Source organism: Penicillium samsonianum (genome assembly GCF_028829775.1).
Source record: "Penicillium samsonianum strain IBT 33392 chromosome Unknown utg000007l_segment0_segment0, whole genome shotgun sequence".
In the NCBI taxonomy this organism is placed as follows: domain Eukaryota; kingdom Fungi; phylum Ascomycota; class Eurotiomycetes; order Eurotiales; family Aspergillaceae; genus Penicillium; species Penicillium samsonianum.
In genome coordinates, this window is record NW_026643265.1 from 613,626 (window position 1) to 632,597 (window position 18,972).

General features: G+C 49.5%; 8 protein-coding genes across 8 annotated transcripts; 5 read left to right on the forward strand and 3 right to left on the reverse strand.

Moving 5' to 3' along the window:
* Window positions 1-410: 410 nt before the first annotated feature.
* N7471_011058 (uncharacterized protein) lies at window positions 411-3,002 on the forward strand (the record flags this gene model as incomplete). Its single annotated transcript, XM_057283777.1, has 7 exons — window positions 411-531; window positions 586-640; window positions 688-728; window positions 781-949; window positions 1,009-1,962; window positions 2,019-2,542; window positions 2,620-3,002. 7 exons carry the CDS (start codon window positions 411-413, stop codon window positions 3,000-3,002), a joined length of 2,247 nt encoding a protein of 748 aa, XP_057130043.1.
* A 127-nt stretch (window positions 3,003-3,129) lies between these two features.
* Window positions 3,130-3,789, reverse strand: N7471_011059 (Zn(II)2Cys6 transcription factor domain-containing protein). Its single transcript, XM_057283778.1, has 2 exons — window positions 3,414-3,789; window positions 3,130-3,359 (listed from the first exon to the last, which is right to left on the reverse strand). The coding sequence occupies exons 1-2, from the start codon at window positions 3,751-3,753 to the stop codon at window positions 3,148-3,150; spliced, it is 552 nt and encodes a 183-aa protein (XP_057130044.1). The 5' UTR covers window positions 3,754-3,789; the 3' UTR covers window positions 3,130-3,147.
* A 1,086-nt stretch (window positions 3,790-4,875) lies between these two features.
* N7471_011060 (uncharacterized protein) lies at window positions 4,876-6,477 on the forward strand (the record flags this gene model as incomplete). The annotated part of the gene is made up of 1 exon (XM_057283779.1): window positions 4,876-6,477. The coding sequence occupies one exon, from the start codon at window positions 4,876-4,878 to the stop codon at window positions 6,475-6,477; it is 1,602 nt and encodes a 533-aa protein (XP_057130045.1).
* A 1,173-nt stretch (window positions 6,478-7,650) lies between these two features.
* N7471_011061 (Aldehyde dehydrogenase N-terminal) lies at window positions 7,651-9,288 on the reverse strand (the record flags this gene model as incomplete). The annotated part of the gene is made up of 3 exons (XM_057283780.1): window positions 7,651-8,662; window positions 8,725-9,093; window positions 9,161-9,288. The coding sequence occupies 3 exons, from the start codon at window positions 9,286-9,288 to the stop codon at window positions 7,651-7,653; spliced, it is 1,509 nt and encodes a 502-aa protein (XP_057130046.1).
* A 1,080-nt stretch (window positions 9,289-10,368) lies between these two features.
* N7471_011062 (peroxisomal copper amine oxidase) lies at window positions 10,369-12,518 on the forward strand (the record flags this gene model as incomplete). Its single annotated transcript, XM_057283781.1, has 2 exons — window positions 10,369-10,483; window positions 10,537-12,518. The coding sequence occupies 2 exons, from the start codon at window positions 10,369-10,371 to the stop codon at window positions 12,516-12,518; spliced, it is 2,097 nt and encodes a 698-aa protein (XP_057130047.1).
* Window positions 12,519-14,645: 2,127 nt separating this feature from the next.
* On the reverse strand, window positions 14,646-15,590 carry N7471_011063 (phosphoglycerate dehydrogenase; the record flags this gene model as incomplete). The annotated part of the gene is made up of 1 exon (XM_057283782.1): window positions 14,646-15,590. The coding sequence occupies one exon, from the start codon at window positions 15,588-15,590 to the stop codon at window positions 14,646-14,648; it is 945 nt and encodes a 314-aa protein (XP_057130048.1).
* A 262-nt stretch (window positions 15,591-15,852) lies between these two features.
* N7471_011064 (CAZyme family GH31) lies at window positions 15,853-16,597 on the forward strand (the record flags this gene model as incomplete). The annotated part of the gene is made up of 2 exons (XM_057283783.1): window positions 15,853-15,862; window positions 16,182-16,597. The coding sequence occupies 2 exons, from the start codon at window positions 15,853-15,855 to the stop codon at window positions 16,595-16,597; spliced, it is 426 nt and encodes a 141-aa protein (XP_057130049.1).
* A 954-nt stretch (window positions 16,598-17,551) lies between these two features.
* Window positions 17,552-18,829, forward strand: N7471_011065 (polysaccharide lyase family 1 protein; the record flags this gene model as incomplete). The annotated part of the gene is made up of 3 exons (XM_057283784.1): window positions 17,552-18,121; window positions 18,180-18,348; window positions 18,420-18,829. 3 exons carry the CDS (start codon window positions 17,552-17,554, stop codon window positions 18,827-18,829), a joined length of 1,149 nt encoding a protein of 382 aa, XP_057130050.1.
* Between the last annotated feature and the right edge of the window lie 143 nt (window positions 18,830-18,972).

Below are 18,972 nucleotides of genomic sequence, written 5' to 3' on the forward strand. Positions count from 1 at the left end.
ATATACCGAGCCTTTTCAATTATGCATCGAACGCAATTGGGGGCCAACAAAAGCACACAATGGGGCCCCTTCAGTTGATTCGGTTGTATTTCCTGTAGCTGCATGATCCTAGCCATGCAGCAATACGATCATGGTAATGATCAGTACGGTCGGGCCACGAGCTGAGCGCCCGCAATACAGGTCATTTATTCATTCATGTTTCTCCTTGGCTGCTTCGTATTCAGGGTGGGGGGCAGTGACAACAAAGAAGATCAACAAAGCCGCATCGAAGTTCTGAGACCCCGCCACCTCGCTTTTTGCATTTGGATTCGAGATGTCAGCAGTAAATCAGAATTTCTCTCATGGGACCTGTTATCTGCAAATTGTGATAACTCAGTGATGAGCTCAACAGCCGTTTCATCAATTGAAAAATGCAGTTTCTTTTGGAGACGGCGCTGACGCTGCTGACCGTGATAGACTGCGCAGTGGCCGTATGTAGCACATTTCCGACTCAAGTTAATGTTTCCATGTGCAGCTGGCAAGGCCTGCGTGGTAAGTACTCCTTATTCTTCTTTAGATAGGTTCTTTTTTTACTGACATGGGTAGCCAATATCCTGCGCGATAAAATCTACCTCGATGGCGGGGAGCTATGGTATCAGAAGTATGAGGTTCCCCATGGTCAATACCCATTTTCTCTAACAATTGCAGAGGATATGACGACGGTTGCGTCGATCCCCAGGCGGACAATAGTAGGCGCGACCAAATAGATGTTGATATATGTACATAGCTAACTAGCAGCAGACTTGGAAGCCACCATCTACTACCTGAACCTCACCACTTCTTTCAACACCAAGTCAGATTTTATGAATATCCTCACCAACACGTCCGTCGCCGGCGGTGCTGCTAGCATAGCTCCAAATTACGTTGACGGCACGATGTTTGCCAATGACAACGAGCTATATCTCTATGGGTTGGCGTCCCTCGTCTCTCCCTCTAATAAATCACTGACTCTGAGATTGCTTATTGCAGAGGCATGCTTCGCAATACCGAGAGCTCTGATCCTCCGCCTGCTAATCAAGTCTTGTCGTATGCCGCGCACCAGTATGGCGCCTATAGAAGCTCGTGGGAGCCAAACTGGAAACAGGAATATCTCCCCACCAATGTCACACGATATATCACGAATGGCGCTGCCGCGTCGGCTCCAAGCGAGAACCTAGGCTTTTACTTCAGTGGAATGCGTGCGCCGGACTGGGGCGACTTCACTTTAAACCAGCTTCAATCCAACCAAACGGCCGACACGCTAATCACCCTGGACATGTCAGTTATAAGCGCCGGGAAGTGGACAAATAGCACACTTCCTAGCTATGTTCCTGCTCGTTCAAACGCGGAACTGGTCTGGATACCTGTATCCGAGTCTGGGGTTTTGGTGGCCATTGGCGGAGTGATTGAACCCATCCAGTTTTTCCGAAATGGCAAAGCAAACTCATCACGAACCGCCGAGAGCAAAAGGATTAGCCCGACTTTCATGGAGACTGTCTCCGTCTTCGATGTCGAGAGTAAAACTTGGTATCTCCAGAACACGACGGGTGATATACCGCCACAGCTGACGGAGTTCTGCTCCGTGCTTGCGAGTGCGGCCGATGGGTCATCTCATAATATCTACATCTATGGAGGGTACGATGGTCTCAAATATAACGCCAATCCATCAGACGATGTGTACATATTGTCTCTTCCTTCCTTCAGGTGGGTCAAGGCACACAACGGTACGAACACACACAGTCGTAGCGGTCACCAATGCATCAAAGTATATCCCGATCAAATGCTGGCAGTCGGCGGACAGCATGTCGACTCAACTCATTGCCTGGAGAATGGTGTCATTGTCAACTTCAATCTCAACACCCTGAGGTTTGAGGATGGATATAATCCCACAAATTGGAGTAAATATAAAGTGCCAGATCTCGTGACAAAATGGATAGGCGGCAAGTGAGTATAGACCCAGCAGTGCAGAAAGCAAATCATTATGGCTGACAGCTCATTAGCTCCGATGGAGGTGCAACCACCATCGCCCCATCATCATGGACCAACAGCTCTCTAGGGGGAATATTCGGCAAGAAGTATGGCAGGACCGTCGAGACGTATTGGCCATACAATAGCACCAGCAGCGGTGACAGCACCAGTGCCTCCGCGGATCACAGCGGGGGCAGCGGATTCCCCAGCTGGGCTGGCGGAGTAATTGGCGCGGTCTTGGGTCTGCTCATTATTGCGTTCCTTGCCGGTCTCTTCTTCTATCGCCGCCGTCACCGTCAACGGGAGTCCGCGGAAGCTGAAGCCGAACCCAAGAACCGTCCTCCAGAATGGATGTATGCGAGCGGCCCAGCCTCCCCTGGGCCTGGGCCAGTATCTTCATCGACGGGTATGGAAACGGCGGAGACGGTGCGGACAACGCAGACCACGGCAACGCAGCCGTCGACAGCACCAGCTTCAACTGTGCCAGATTCCCTCGTCTCGCCTGCGACCCCTGGCACGGTGGAATCGGGAGGAGATGCGGTATACGAGATGCATGGTATGTCGATGACTTTCTTTATTCAAGCCCAGATAGGAAATAGATACTGCGGAGTACTAAGCCTGACCTCCACTCAGATTCATCACCCGTTGAACTTCCCACGTCATTCAATACCGCCTACTTCGCCCACGACGCGCCCCTCAAACCCGAACCTGAACGTGGGCCCAACCCCCATCCGAGACGAGGCTCCCAGTCTCCTGTCTCACCACAGACTCCCAGTGAGACGGGTTCGGAGTACTCCTATCCAACAGGCCATAACCGGCGCCCGTCTTCGCTGTCGTTGGCGTCGCCATTGTCGATTGATAACGTGATGAGCGGTCGGTCGTCTCATTTTTATGAATCGTTTGATAGTTTCGATACCCAGCGAGCAGGTCATCGATCTGAGGTTTCCCAAATGACTGATCATTTAGAAGAGAGGGGGCGGAAAGGAGGTAGTGAGACGATTCGGGAGGATGAATAGGATATAGTTATTTAATGTGGTAATACCATTTTTGTATGTAGAACAGACAGATTGGTCTCTTTGTTCGTGGTGAACATCATATAATTCATATTAACCAAAGCGGTTCACGGTGCTAAAGTTCAAAAATCCAGAATACATGCCCAAGTCAAGCCAATATACTCCGTCGGCCCGCATTCTGGGCATATTGACCCGATATATCTGGATTTCGACCATACACAGCAGTTGCAGCCAAAGTCGCCAAGGATGCAGGTATCTCAAAATGCTTGTTGATAGCGGAGCTCCGTGGAGAACCCGGTTCCCAAGATGAGTTAAGTATATTGACTGTTGCTCGCTCGGCAACTAATTGTGGTTCTCGATCTAGAAGAATATGTGAGTTTGGAACCACAAAAGGCCTTAACGCACTGGAAATACCTTCTTTCGTCGGAGATTGCGAGACCAAAACAGGCTGACCATCCCCGTCCCCTAAAGAAGATCTGTCTCCCTTGTCTCGCATATCCCATCTCCGCTTCGACCGTGGGGGTATAGATTCTTTCACAGGCTTCTCGGCGCCTGAATATTTCCCCCTGGACGCGATCCCAGCCCCCCAGCGCAATCGGATCTCGTATCCCTCGCATGTCAGACCCCGAGCACTGCATTTCTGGCAGGCTGGGCGCATTTCATCGCACTGGATCCTCCTTTTCTTGCATGTCCAGCATCCCTTGAAAGAGCGATGACGGTGGGAGATGTCCTTTTGCTTCTCGGTCGGAGGCATGTTGCTGAGAAAACTGTTGTGAATGCAAACAAGAACAAGGATAAAAAGCCCCAGGAAGTACTACAATTCACTCATATATACTCGTGCGAGCATCTTGCTATGCACATCCTCGCACTGTGATTGGCCGAACAAAGATCTCAGTGAGCGAAATAATGCATTCTAACCTCCTATAGGGAGTGCTTTCCGGATTATTGGCAAGGATATATTACAATAATTGCCTCGCGTTTTTTTCAAGATGCCAAAAGATATCTCATGATCTGTGCGAAGGAAGTCCAGTTTAAAAGTCGATGGGATTTGAATGTGAACTTGCCGTTTTTGGAAGGTCCATGCAGGAAAACAAGCTTGTCTTCTTCAGCATCTCCGCCGAGTTTTCTGACATTTCATGGCATCCAGATTTGCCATGAAGGTGAAGATGGCGCGCACATCGAAAAGTCAATTATCAATCGCAAGGGTCAATATCAAGGTTTTCCGACCGTTGTGTACTTGAACACTTGCTGGGGTGCGGCCGCCACATTAACCCGACTAACCCCGACCTCGGGGGGAACTGATAGCTGTGTGTCAAGGAATCGGGCATCAAGGCAACTTCCCCGGCAATCCCTCGAATCGGATATCCAGCAAATCTGCAAATACCGTTGATATCATCGGCACTGCACATAACAAACCCGCATCTACCTTCCAGAGAGGGAATCTTCAGCCTTCGTGGGATGTGGGGTACAGGGGAAAAAAACTGGAGATCTACACAGACCTCCACTATGTGTCGCCTAATCGTGTAAAATGCCTCCAGGTTTTGCATCTATCGTGTGGGTCATGCTCGGTGAATCTTCAGTGGAAGTGCCCCTCTGTATGGCCACAGAGGCCGACGCCCATGGGGTTCCCCAGAAAAAAATCACAAAAACCCCGGGTCTTGTGAATGGGGATGCGGGACATCCAGTTCCTCCAACTGCTCCAGTGACCCCATTCTTGGATCCGATATATTGTCTTCAGAAGGAGTATACAATATACCGCCCAGAGACAAGTGCTTCGTTTTCACGACAGCGCCAACTACATTGTTGGGAATGACCCTAGAGTAGATACTCCAAACACCCTCCTTGCTTCTCACTCTCAACCCTCCCGTCCCTCACGATGGACGTGGAAACCGACGAAGCCCTCAAACCAACCGACCAAAGCACGCAAGATGCCAACGACCTCGCCCAATTCGGCCACGAGCAAATCCTCGCCCGCAAGTTCAACATCTGGAGCATGCTAGCGTTAGCATTCTGCGTGCTGGGGACATGGTCGACCTTCGCACAGGATCTCTCTGACGGTCTGATCAACGGCGGCCCTGTCTCGATCCTGTGGGGACTGGCTCTTGTTACATTCTGCAACACCTGTGTCGCGCTCTCGCTAGGCGAGATCTGTAGCAGCATGCCCACTGCCATGGGACAGGCGTATTGGGTCTACAGTCTCTGGGACTCACGCTTCGGCCGATTCCTCTCGTACATGTGCGCTTGGATTAATGTTTTTGGGTGGTGGACACTAGCCGCCTCCCAGGTGGCATTTATGACGAATTTCCTTCTCGGTATGAAGGTTATGTTCAGTCCAACCTGGAGTGGTGCATCGAAGGGGTGGCTTGAGTTCGTGGTTTATATTGCGTGCGTCTTCGCCCTCACACTGATCAATGTGATGGGTTGTCGGAAGGAGAAATTCCTGCCGTGGCTGAACAATTTTGTCGGAATCTGGTTCTTTGGACTATTCTTTGTTTTTTGCCTTGCCCTGCTTATTTCAGTGGGCACGAAAGAAGGTCTCTCCTACCAGCCTGCCTCTTTCGCATTTGGGAAGTGGATTAACCAAACTGGCTGGCCCGATGGCGTTGTCTGGTTTATTGGTCTAGTTCAGGCTGCGTATGGGCTGACTGCCTTTGACGCCGTCATTCACTTGGTGGAAGAGATTCCTGCACCCCGCAAGAACGCCCCGAAAGTGATTTACCTTGCCGTGATCTCTGGCGCCGTGAGCGGTTTCATCTTGATGATGGTGTGCCTCTTCTGTATTCAAAAAGTGAATACAGTGGTAGACTCGCCTAGCGGCCTACCGTTTATGGAACTTGTCCAAGAAACGGTGGGTCAGACTGGAGGCGCAGTGCTGATTGCGTTGTTCATTACGAACGGCCTAGGCCAGGGAATTAGCATCGTAACCACGGCATCCCGCCTCACCTGGGGATTTGCCCGCGACGGTGGACTTCCCTTTAGCACCTACCTATCGGAAGTGAGTCCTTACTGGAAAGCCCCCGTCAGGGCACTCTGGTTCCAGGGAGCTATTATAGCGCTGGTTGGAGTTTTGTTCCTATTCGCACAGACAGTGCTGAACGCGATCCTCAGCGTCAGCACCATCGCCCTGACCATCTCATACGGGCTGCCCATCATGACTCTGCTGCTCATGGGCCGCGACAAGCTCCCACCTGGTGGCCAGTTCAACCTTGGGAGACTGGGTGCACCGGTAAACTGGGTATCCCTTGTGTATTGTTGTGTGACAACTGTCTTCTTTTTCTTCCCTGGCGCGCCCAACCCCTCGGGTGGTGATATGAATTACGCAATTGGTGTGTTTGGCGTCATGCTTGTTATTGCTGTGTCGTTCTGGTTCGTCCAAGGCAGTCGCACCTATCTCAACACCGAGGAGTCGATTCCTCATGTTATCCAGGCCCATGCGGTTGCGAATGACCCGCTGCCTGAGCCAAAAAAGGAAGACTGATGAGAGCTTTCTTTGGATGAACTTGATCAAAATCATCATCCGACATTGCAATTGTTGCGGTTTGCCTGGTGAACTCGGATTGAAAAGCAAACTATCCATGGATGGGACTTCTGGGGTATTAATGGGATGTATATAGACATGGTTGCTATAGGCTTTACTAGTTAGTATTAACGGTTTGTATCAATCGCCCTACGACCCCGCAAGCTCAAAAATCACGAAATATTTTGACAGTTGAACTGCCAAGTTGCCGTGAATCACTTTTTTGATTTTTACTAGTAATTACTAGGAGGTCGCCTTGATGGGGTACCTGCTGTCCTAACCAAGAGCTAAACTTGTTCAAATATCTTCGTCCTCGACTCTTCAATGTTTTCGGTGTCTCCAGTAGCTACTAGTAACTACTAGGAATGTAATATCGTCAGCCACCTGACAACCTTCGAGAGTTTTGAAGATTTAGTCCCAAATGCGACGAGTAATTACTATAATCTACTAGTAGAAGCCCACCACATTTTATTACTCACCTGACAACCTGACGAGCTCGAAAAAGCCCGAGACTTTTGAAATCTTGATAGTGAAACTGTGCGGTCGTTACTAGTAATACCCGATATTAGATGTACCAGATGTCCAGATGACAAGTCAAAAATGTTTGCAGATATTCAGGAGTTAACTCCTCCCTGTTGCGCTCTAGTTGAGATTGCAGAATCTGCAGGCGAGACGATGATACACATGGGAAAGGGGCTAGATTGGTGGATGATGAATCGTTGAAGTCATTTGGGGTAGAATAATAAGTATGCCCTTCTCCCTTTTCACATTTGATATGCAGTAAGTCGGTCACCTCAAGAGAAACCTTCGTTTCGTTTAGCTGACACTACAAGGACATGCCAACACCGAGTCCGGAAAAGCTTAATACTATCCCTCTCCCACGACGAGGAATTTGAGATGATCCTTCAGATGGTACTCCGAAGATTCTTTGTCAATGCCAGTAAACATGCCATTTAGTAGGAAATATATCATGCGAATCAAGTGATATAAGATCAGAAAAAAAGGCACCACACCACGTCTCTCGCACCTTGACTGCTGTCTTGGTAATTTTTGTCATACGTGAAATGTTCAATTTTGCTATGTACAATATAATATGTCCTTCCTGCAGATTCAAAAGCCCTTCAAGTCCTGTTCTCAAAGCTTAGACTTCATGTTCACATGAATGGCCTTGATATTTGAGTAAGCAGAAAGACCAGCCTCTCCAAGCTCACGACCAATACCAGATTGCTTTACGCCACCGAATGGAATGCGCCAATCGCTATCGTTGCTAGAGTTGATCCAGACCATACCGGCCTCGATCTTCTTAGCCACGCGATGGGCGCGAGTCAAGTTCGTCGTGAATAGAGCACTTCCAAGACCATAAGTCGAGTCATTGGCCATCTCAATAGCATCCTTCTCCTCGCTGAATCGGGCAATCACCACGAATGGACCAAAGACTTCCTCTTGGTAAATACGCATCTTTGGCGTGACATCGGTGAAAACAGTAGGCTCAACGAAGAAGCCCTTACCATCACCAACACCAGTGAAAGGCTTGCCACCAGCAATAAGAGTGGCCTTCTCAGATTTACCGACATCAATGTAAGACAGAATGCGGTCATACTGAGCCTGCGTCACCTGCGGGCCCTGGAAGGTCGACTCCTCAAATGGATCACCGACCTTAGAGACATTCTTCACCTGAGCCTTGAATGCCTCTAAGAAACGGTCGTAGATCTCGTCCTGTACCAGAATGCGGGATGTGGCTGTGCAGATCTGACCCTGGTTGTACATGATACCGATATGGGCCCATTCAACGGCCTGCTCGAGATCTGCGTCGTTGAACACAATCAGCGGGCTCTTACCACCCGTCTCTAGGGTAATGTTCTTCAAGTTCACGCTGGCCATCTTCATAATTTGCTTGGCTGTCGCCGTGCTACCTGTGAAGGCGATCTTGTCCACGTCCATGTGTGAGGCGAGCGCGGCTCCGGCGACGGCGCCGTGCCCGTTAACGATGTTCACCACTCCGGGAGGGAAGCCTGCTTCCACGATCAGGTTGGCAAGGAAGAGGATGGAGAGAGGGGTTTGCTCCGCTGGCTTGAGAACAATTGTGTTTCCGCAGGCCAGGGCGGGCCCCAACTTCCAAGCGGCCATAGCGAGGGGGAAGTTCCATCTTTAATTCCACGGTTAGCAATTGGCTTCAACGATTTTTGATGACAGGTTACCGGAACTTACGGGATAATTTGGCCACAGACACCAACGGGCTCCCGCATGGTGTAAGCGAACTTATCCGGGGTTGTATCGATGACCTGTCCAAAGATCTTGTCGGCGTATCCTCCATAGTAACGGATTGTCTCAGCAGTCTCGGTCAGGTCGTCATTGAAGGAAACGGAATACGGCTTTCCGTTGTCAATTGTCTCGATAGTGGCGAGCGTGGCGCGGTTGTCCTCGATGAGCTCGGCCAGGCGGTTCATCAGCTTGCCGCGGTCAAGGCCGGGTAGATCGCGCCAACAGGGGTTATTCAGAGCAGCGCGAGCTGCCTTGACGGCCTTATCGACATCTTCAGTGGAAGCAGCGTGGATTGATGTGATTTCCTTTGCGGTTCTAGTTGACCACCAGTCAGTTATGACATTAAGACATGGAAGAAGCCTATGTTCAATTTTCCACTTACGTGGGATTGATGCTGGCAATCTTCTCGCCAGTTGAACACTTGACCCATTGGTTGTTGATGAACAAGCCGGTGGGCTGGGTCCAAGTGTGGCCGTTAGGGGCTGTGAGTTGAACAGACAAGTCGGCCATGATGTATGTTCTTTTTAATATGAGTATCTTCTGGTAGGAGAAGATAGTGAAGCTAGATGAGATGACATTGTAACAAGTTCTTAAACCCAAGCTCAGCTATGGAAATTGCGATAAGTGCTTCGGCTGGACATGCCATTCTAGGGAGCTTATCGGATGCATCATGGTCCAGGTATCGACTCCACACGAGGGGGATCGACCTCCAGGTTTTTGAGGTTCTAAACGGGGTGGGGTGGTTGATGTGGATTCACGTCCACGGGTGGATTATTGACGTGAATTATCTTGAGACAGGCCCAAATCACTGATAAGCCAAGCCGCTAACCCAAAATAGGCAAGTCCACCCACCGACTGTCACGTCCTTTAGGTTAATGGTATCTGAGGTAAATTCCTCTTTTTCCATAGGAATTCGAATATCTATCCTTTTTGCTACGTAGTAAATTTGAAAGGTCTATATGGGATAAAACTGCCTCTACGGTCTGCCCAGGCCAGGGCTCCAGGGCTGTGGAGGCTTACGTCACGTCCACGTGAAAATAAGCTTGATTTAACGCCTTGGCATCGCCAACCCTCCCCAGCCGCATTCTTCCCCTAATTTGTCTATCAGATCAGATATTGTCGATATGGGGTAGGTCTTGCCTAGCGCCGATGCACGGTCTTTCCTACAAGACTTGCCTTATTAGGCCGACCACTAGCAAATGACTGTGGCCAAAACATCTCTCCGAGCCGCTGCAATGCGATTGGCTGAATGATTTCGATGGCAAACGCTTTACGCAAAAGATATTATGGCATAGAATCGAGGTCTCGGACAAATGCTTCGCAAAGACAATTTTCTCCAGACTTTATCCCAAATTGAGCAACGGCGAGAGAACCCACTCTCGGGACCATTCGCTCACTTTATCCGAGTTGCTTATATTGTAGATATAGATCTCGATTGCCCGATTAGGAAGGTACATGCGGGAAAATTTGACCAGATATTAAAGGTCCATTGGCTATATAAGGTCTATCGCAGCTTTTCGATAAAGATTCTGGTTTTCTACAACTCTACAACCCTCTCTTTCCCCTTGATACCCCTTCCACACCTTCGTCATGGCGTCTGCCCCTGATACCGAGTCAATTCCTGGCTACACGATCTTCCGTGAGGGGGATTATGAAAGTGTTGCCGCCGCTGCCATGCTGCCGCAAGGCACCCCACACCCGTTAGGTACGACATGCCTCTATATAAACTCCGAGAGCACTGCTAACTTTGAACCCTAGATCAACTTTCTATCAAGGAAATTCCCGAGGCGGCAAAGATCATCCGGGATTACGCCAACCCCAAGTCTATCAAGTTCAACTGCCTCACACTCCGTGAACCCCGCAAAGCGGAATACCGGGCATTCCGTGCTGGCGCCGTCGCAGCTCCTGCCCGTCGCGCTTTCGCCATTGTCATTGTGCGCGAAACCAACAAGATCGCAGAGGTGGTGGCAAATCTCGCCACCGGCAAGGTTGAGGAATGGAAGGACGTTCACGATGTCATGCCTACCCTCACCCTAGAGGATCTTGATGTGATGGAGCGTGTTGCCCGCAAGGATGCCCGCGTCATCCGTGCCTGCAAGGAGATCGGAATCACCGACATGAACAAAGTCTTCTTTGACGCCTGGGCTATCGGTATCGACGAGCGCTGGGGATACGACAACCGCCTTCAGCAGGGTCTGGCTTACTACCGCAACTCCGAGTTCGATAACCAATACGCCCACCCTCTAGATTTCAGTGTTGTCGCCGACACCGACACGGAAGAGGTTCTCAGCGTTGACATTCGTTATGTGAACGGCGAGCGGACCGCTGCCCCTCTCGAGGAACACAACTACCTCCCCGAATTCATCGGCGACAAGTACAAACACGATCGCCTCAAACCCATCGATATCACCCAGCCTGAGGGTGTCTCTTTCAAGGTCCGCGGTAATGAGCTGACATGGGCCAACTTCAAGATGCACATTGGCTTCAACTACCGTGAAGGTATTGTCCTTTCCGACGTGCGCACCCACGACATGTACGAGGACCGCGAGCGGACTCTCTTCAACCGTATATCCGTCGTTGAGATGGTTGTTCCCTATGGCTGCCCCGAGAAGCCCCACCACAAGAAGCATGCCTTCGATGTCGGCGAGTACGGCACTGGTCTGATGACCAACTCTCTGAAGCTTGGTTGTGATTGCAAGGGTGCCATCCACTACATGGATGGTGTCATGTCTACTTCCAAGGGTGAGGCTGCCGTAATCAAGAACGCTATCTGCATTCACGAGGAAGACAACGGCCTCCTCTACAAGCACACCGACTACCGTGACGGCACAGTGATCTCCGCCCGCGACCGCAAGCTCATCATCTCCCAAATCATCACCGCTGCCAACTACGAATACGGCTTCTACCACACCTTCAACCTAGATGGCACCTACAAGCTGGAGGTGAAGCTTACCGGTATGCTGAACACCTACTGCATGCACCCAACCGAAACCGCTGCTCCCTTTGGCACAGAAGTTGCCCCCTCCATTACGGCCCACAACCACCAGCACATATTCTCCCTCCGCATCGACCCGGAAATTGACGGCCAAAACAACTCCGTCGTGCAAAACGACGCCGTCTCCGCCGAAGCCGCCGTCGGCTCCCCAGAGAACCCCTACGGCAACGGCTTCTATAGCAAGAAGACCCCCCTCCGCACATCCCTCGAGGGCGCCGCAGACTACTGCTACGAGACCAACCGGTCCTGGGACATCATCAACCCAAACCGCATGAACGCCGTCGCCAAAAAGCCCGTCGCCTACAAAATCCTCAACAACAACTGCCCCCCTATGCTCGCCAAGCCCGGAAGCACCGTCTGGAAGCGCGCCGCTTTCGCCCGCAAGCCCCTCTGGGTCACTCCTTACAAGGACTACGAGCTGTTCCCCGCCGGTGACTACGTCTGCCAGTCTGACGGCTCTGAGGGACACCCTTACAACTCGACCATCGCCGACTGGGCGCAGCGCGATGAGAACATTGAGAACACCGATATCGTCTGCTACCTGCAGTTCGGTCTGACGCATTTCCCGCGTACTGAGGATTTCCCTATCATGCCTGCTGAGCCGGTTAGCATTATGCTGCGTGCGTCGAACTTCTTTGAGAAGAATCCTGGTCTCTGGGTGCCGCCTTCGGCTATTTGTGTCGATACCCAGTCGAAGAATGCATTCCCTTCTTCTTGCTGCGCCCCAAGTAAATCCCGGATGTGAGGGGTGACAGAGCGATGGCATTGATTTATGGTACGGTGTTTATAAATGGGGGATCTTTCAGTGTGCTTTGCTGTACATAGTAAATAGTAAATAGTCTTGCCTCTTTGTTTACATCAAATTGATTTTGATCAAACTTCCCTTTTGGCTCTCAGTTTTGGTGTATTCTAAATGATTCCCTGAAATTCTGCTGTGATTTGTGCCACCTCTAAGTCTTCTTCCAGGTTCTCTCTTTCATTGATGTAAGAACCCGTTGGCGGTCTAAGAGCGGCATGTTGGTTTCCAATCGCCTATTTATATCATGGAATCCCTCTTCCTCCAGATACACTTCTCTATCCTCCTTCATCCTTCGTCCCTTGTACTCCTTCTCTGTTTCTTGGCCATTATACACCAGAAAATATTGTGCTAGTATCCAATTGTGCCTTCTTGTCGCAATAAGAGGTACCCAGTCATAGGGAGTCATACATATATATATAACCCCCTTTCCCCCTGTCCCTCTTTGTCAGCCGTCATGGCCAAATGCGAGCCATGAATATCGATGAGAAAGGACAGCACCCTCACCAATTCACCGCAATAGCAGCCATCTTTCAACCTCCCTTGCCCTTCTACAACGTCGGCTCTCAGTAATCGCCCATGCAGGCGCTTGGCATCCTCAGAGTGGACATCGAGATGCAATGACCCTCATCTATTGTTTTAAAAGGAATGGTCTCGACTAAACGTGCCGAATGTCACCACTGTGGATCCGAGATGCACAAGAGCCTCAATGACCATCTCATGAAGTGCACCGGTCTGCCTAGAAAATACGCGGTTCAAACCGGGAACCACCTCTCATCTCGGTTGTGGACAGTTGCGAGGATTACAATATGCCTTTATAACCAAGCAACTGAGCTTTGGAAAGGTCCCCACCATGAAAGTCATTTCCACAACTATTACAAGAAGTAGTTCCTGGTTTGAACTGTGTGTTTTCTAGGCAGACCGGTGCACTTCATGAGATGGTCATTGAGGCTCTTGTGCATCTCGGATTGACGTGTAACGCGTTTAGTGGGGAGAATTTCTTTCTATATTCTTCCTTGTGATGGAATCTACCTATTTATGAACACAATCGGTTCCAACCCAGAACATGAGTGCGCGGGCATCTTTCCGAAGAGGTATGTCCCAACATATCGATCTCCCACGGTTGACAACTAACAAATACTAAGTGACTCGGGTATCTTGGCCGTATGCCACGCCTATTGCAGTTGAAGACGCACAAGAAGCACACCGGGGAGAGTGCTATATGTAGATTCACTGACTGTGCCGCCGTGTTATGGTGGGAAATCAATACTCCGACCCCATTATTACCATCGATGAGCTAAAATTCTGAATACCAGACAACCGAAACCTTGCTGATCATCTTCTTACCTGCAAAGTTGCTATTTGTAATACTTGCAATAGATAAGCTTCTGTCGAGCTTGGGTACTTACTACTAGGTTGTCACATGAAGATGGAATGAAGATTGGCTATTGCAAGTATCACAGATCGCAACTTTGCAGGTAAGCAGATGATCAGCGATGTCTTCGGTTGTCTGGTGTTCGGGGTTCAGTCTGGTCCCAGCAACTGGGTGAATTTGTGTAGATCCAATACCTTCGAACTAGGTTTTGATTGATTATTTTAAATTTGGCCTACATGACTTCATAACTCTAGATAGATCTTACAAATTCTTTTATTTGTGTTCAGGCTTTGTCGTAAGGAGCCCGGGTGGAGGATGGGGGATATAAGGAAGCTTCCCTGGTGTTTTATTTCTTTCCTCGGATTTTGTATTCTTTTCAATACACTCAAGGTATATAGATGACATAGATGAGTGTGAAGGGGAGAATGATCTGAATGCAGGATTATCAATATACAAAACAATTCTTGGTCAATCTAAGGATGAAGAAGATATTGCCGCTAATTCTCCAGCGGTAAATCAAGTCAACATGTTTTAGAAATACTCTTAACCTGCTACTATGTAGTAATACTTGTAGTAAGATGCCAACGCAAGATATATACAGCGAAAACATGGCATCTAGCCTTCACTTCATCTATGCATATGTATATGTACTCATAAAATCTATCAAACAAGAAACATCCACAGCCACCTCCATATCAAGCTCAAATAATATTCTTCAGCTCCTGCCCAGCAAGAAGCCGTCTGAGGTTATACGCAATAAGCGCCTCAGCCTCACGCGGGCGTCCACCAGCAGCATGAGGCGAGAGGATAAGATTAGGCGCGGCGTAAAGCTTGGACTCCTTCGGCAGCGGCTCAACCGAGAAAACATCCAATGCCGCGCCACCAATGCTGCCCTTCTCAAGCGCCTCAAGCAGGGCATCCTCATCAACAGAAGTTCCCCGCCCAACATTAACAACCCAAGCGTGACTCGGCAGCAACGCCAAGCGCTCAGCACTAAGCGCACCATTGGTACTCGCCGACCCAGGCAGAATCATAACAAGTGCATCAGTCTTGGGGAGGATCTCTTGCAAGCGATCCTCCGCAACCACCTCAAACCCATGCCGCACACCGGAACTCCGCGCAACACCGGTAACATTAGCCCCGAGCGCGGTTAGCACGGGCGCAAGGGTCTTGGCAATATTACCGAATCCCCAGATAGTAACATTGGCACCCTTGAGAGTACGGAATGTGCCAGGGGCGCGATCAGGCTGGGCGCCGCCCAGATGAGCGGGCCACTCACCGCGGGACTGGAAATCACGCATTTCATAGAATCGACGGGCAGCGTTCAGTAGCAGGCCAAGGGTATGTTCAGCGACTGTTTCGTCGTGCAGGCCGGAGCCCGTTGTGATAGCGATACGGGAGGCATCAAAGCCGGCAGCGAGGACGTCGTTTGGACCGGCTGCTAGAGACTGGATCCAACGGAGGTTCTTCATGCGGGAGGCTGCATCGCGGAGGTTCGTGGCTTTGTTGCTCCATGTTACAAGGAACTCGGCGTCGATTAGGGATTCGGGGATTGGGAGTGTGACATTGTAGGGGTGCAATTCGACCGAGAAGCCTTCTAGGGACTTTGTGTCGATGTGGAGGGAGGTTGGGTAGAGGAGTTTCATTTTGGGGGTAGATTGGAGGTGATTTGTTAGAGTCTTGAGGCGTTGGTTGGGTGACATTAAGAGGGGGATTCAAGGTTCTTATGTGAAAAGAGAGGAGTGACGAATCTGTTCAACGCGGGGTGTCTCGGGCGGAGCTCCGCCGAGACCGGGGTAACTCCGAGTGGAAAGTATAGATGCCGATCAATGAAATTCAATGATCTTTAAAGATCCATGTATGGCATTCTGAAACACGTTGGATTTAGAGTGCAGAGTCTTCATTATCATGCAGTTCTGTATGCAATGGCTACTAGAATAAAAGCACAACTTCTCTCATAAGAACCCGTTACTCGTTAGGTCCAGCTCAGCGTATTTTCGCCCATTTTCTCTCTACATTCGTATGATTAGAAGTGGAATTATAAAGAGCTATAGATATATCACTTGGAGTACGAGAAGGTAATATCTAGCTTCATAGAGTGCGATATCGATTAGTGCCATTCCTATATACATACAACATCGTCGGTTCTGTCGAAGATGAGCATTTAGTGTAACCGATGTACTGAGAGTATCCTGACTCTAACCAGGCGTACGCGTTTCCCAATCTATATAACGCAGATCACGAGATCAAATTTTACCGGAGACTGGACGACTACCCTATTCTAATCCGTGAAGGAATCATCATTCCTATAGATGCTGGCCCGGCTCCCGGAAACGGTTGCTTCGATGTGGACGCGTCCGAGTTTCTTGTTTTAATCGGCAATGGTGCTAAAGCCATTGTTTCAGAAGATGTTGGAGACTACACGCCCAATTCGATGGCAGGCAACTTGCAACGGAAATCCGTTGTCCACTTCAACCAGGCTGAAGGAACGCTGACTGCCGAGCCAATCGACCGGCCCATGAAATTCCGTTTTTTGTCATTGACATCCATTCCGGATGACTTGAGAATTTACTGTGACAGCATCGACCGGACGAAGGAGGTTAAAAGGACCGTCGAAGAGGGCTGCCAGGTCCCTGGTCTCATCATTGTATAAGGACGAATAGACAAATTTATGCCCGGGGTCGCAAAAAACTGACGAGCTTATGATGAATGAGTATGATAGATATCACCTACCTGGTTCCTAGAAACTCATAGGAGCCGGTGGACACCATCCTTCCAGATTGCTTGGCACTGATGTTAACGCCAAAACATTTTGATGATTCGAAAGATAGAAGGACTTCAGCTTAAAGGGGTACAGAAATAGATGGCCCTAGGTCGATCAAGGTGTTAAAAGAAAGACAGTGAGGCCCCCCAAGCCACTCTAGAAATAAGGGGCCAACATGGGAGGCTAAGGGTCCCGCAGTGCGTGTGCCCCTGCTCAGGAATAAACGTGTATCGGTCGCTCTCTTTCCTTCTTTGCTCCACTAAGATTTTACCCGTTACAGTACGGAAGAACCTAACCTTGGAAGTCGATTGTCTTTGTCTCAGATTAGGGCGCTAGCCTGACCGTCTTAGCAGATATCGAGTATAGATCGTCTCTTTCCCCTGTAGATCACTGACGACAATTGTGACAATTTTCCGAAATTTCCCCAGTCCATGTGGAGCAACATTGATGAAGTATATGCACATGAGGATGTGTTCGTGCGCTCAGAATAGCCTAAATTTACGACAAGACGAATGGCATTACATCCTACGGATTACTAGATGTCATAGTGAGCCAGATTATCGGAGTGTGGCCGGAAGATCCATAGGTAGACTACTCCGTACACATGTCAACGACATGTTAAACCCACTTAAAAATGATAGAAGGATGGGTTTCATATAAATATTTTCATCACGACATGTGAGACAACTTCGACAATGTCCCGACAAAAGGCAACAGCGATCTTGGCAAGACCAAGGCATAAGAAATGCCATTGGCCCTTGTAAACTTGAATTATTTCCCCTAAGTGAACCATTGTTGCCATACTCTCAGTCATTGCCGCACCTTCAGGCTTCTGAAATCAACATGAAATTCAGCCTTGCTCTATTATTCACGGCTGTGGCAGTTGCACAAACTCCAGCCAAGAGAGCCGATACGATCTCAGTTACTGGCACTGCTCCAGGGTTTGCATACGGAGTCACGGGAGGTGGAAAGGCGACGCCAGTTCATCCCACCGATGTCAAGCATCTAATCGAGCTTCTGGGTTCTGATGATCCTCAGGTTATCGTTATCGACAGGACATACGATTTCATCGGAACGGAAGGGACAACGAAGGGAACCATCTGCAAGTCATATGGCGCCTTTGAAGATGGTTGCCAGTCCACGATAGATATCGGAAAAGGATGCGATGGTAAACCATCTGAGCAGTATGAATGGGATACTGCTGGAACCCAGGGAATCCGTGTGCACTCGGACAAGACGATCATCGGAGTCGGAAACAAGGGCGTACTCCTCGGCAAAGGACTGAGAATCGTCGACGCCTCCAACATCATTATACAGAACATCATGATCACCAACCTCAATCCGAAGCTTGTCTGGGGTGGTGATGCCATCACACTCTCTAGCACTTCAAAGGTCTGGATTGACCATGTTACGGTTAGTCCAAGCTCTCTATAACAATCCCTTTACTGACTTCTAACTGGATTGCGACTAGACTCAATACACTGGCCGTGTACACTATGTCTTTGGTCAAGAAGCGAACTCTCATGTCACTATCTCCAACAGCTTTATGAATGGCGCAACCAACTTCTCTACTTCGTGTGACGGACAACAATACTGGGGATTGGAGCTTGTCGGGGCCGATGACCAGATCACGTTTGCAAGTAGGTGTTTCAAGTCATCCTTCCTTGATATCACTATATAAAAAATGAGAAGACTAATATTTGTCCGCTAGACAACTACGTGTACGGCACGTCCGGCCGCAGCCCTGCACTGAGCGGCAAGACGCTCTTCCATGCCGTCAATAGCGTGTGGGAGAATAACAACGGCCACGGCATTGAGGGCACCGACGATGGCCAAGGTCTCTTCGAAGGCTGTGTCTTCAACAATGTCAGCCAAATTGTCGGGGATTTCGTCGGTCAACTCTTTAGCTCGCCGAGTGCTACTGCAAACAAAGCATGCTCCGGTTACTTTAAGAGGGACTGCGTGACGAATATTCAAGTAGACTCTGGGGCTCCGTTTACGAATGCCGATACTAAGTTCTTGTCGAACTTCGCCGGTCTCACTGTTGCAACTGCCAGTGCAGCTTCGGAGGCCCAGGCAAGCGTCCCAACCAATGCTGGAAACACGCTTAACAATGTCTAATCCTGAGGAGGACGCGGGAAGATCTGAGAGAAGAAGAAAGCAGGAGGAGAGATCAATATAATTTGTTTTGTATATATCGACTGGACTGGGGAAAAGAATGGAAGAATGGAGGTGTCAACTGGTGACTACATATGATGCAGTTC

What these genes read in the sequence shown, in the direction of transcription:
- N7471_011059 (XM_057283778.1), bottom strand. Translation starts at nt 3,753, where the DNA reads ATGCCTCCGACCGAGAAGCAAAAGGACATCTCCCACCGTCATCGCTCT. An exon ending in GCAATCTCCGACGAAAGAAG is followed by an intron (nt 3,360 to 3,413) that starts GTATTTCCAGTG and finishes ATATTCTTCTAG; the next exon opens with ATCGAGAACCACAATTAGTT.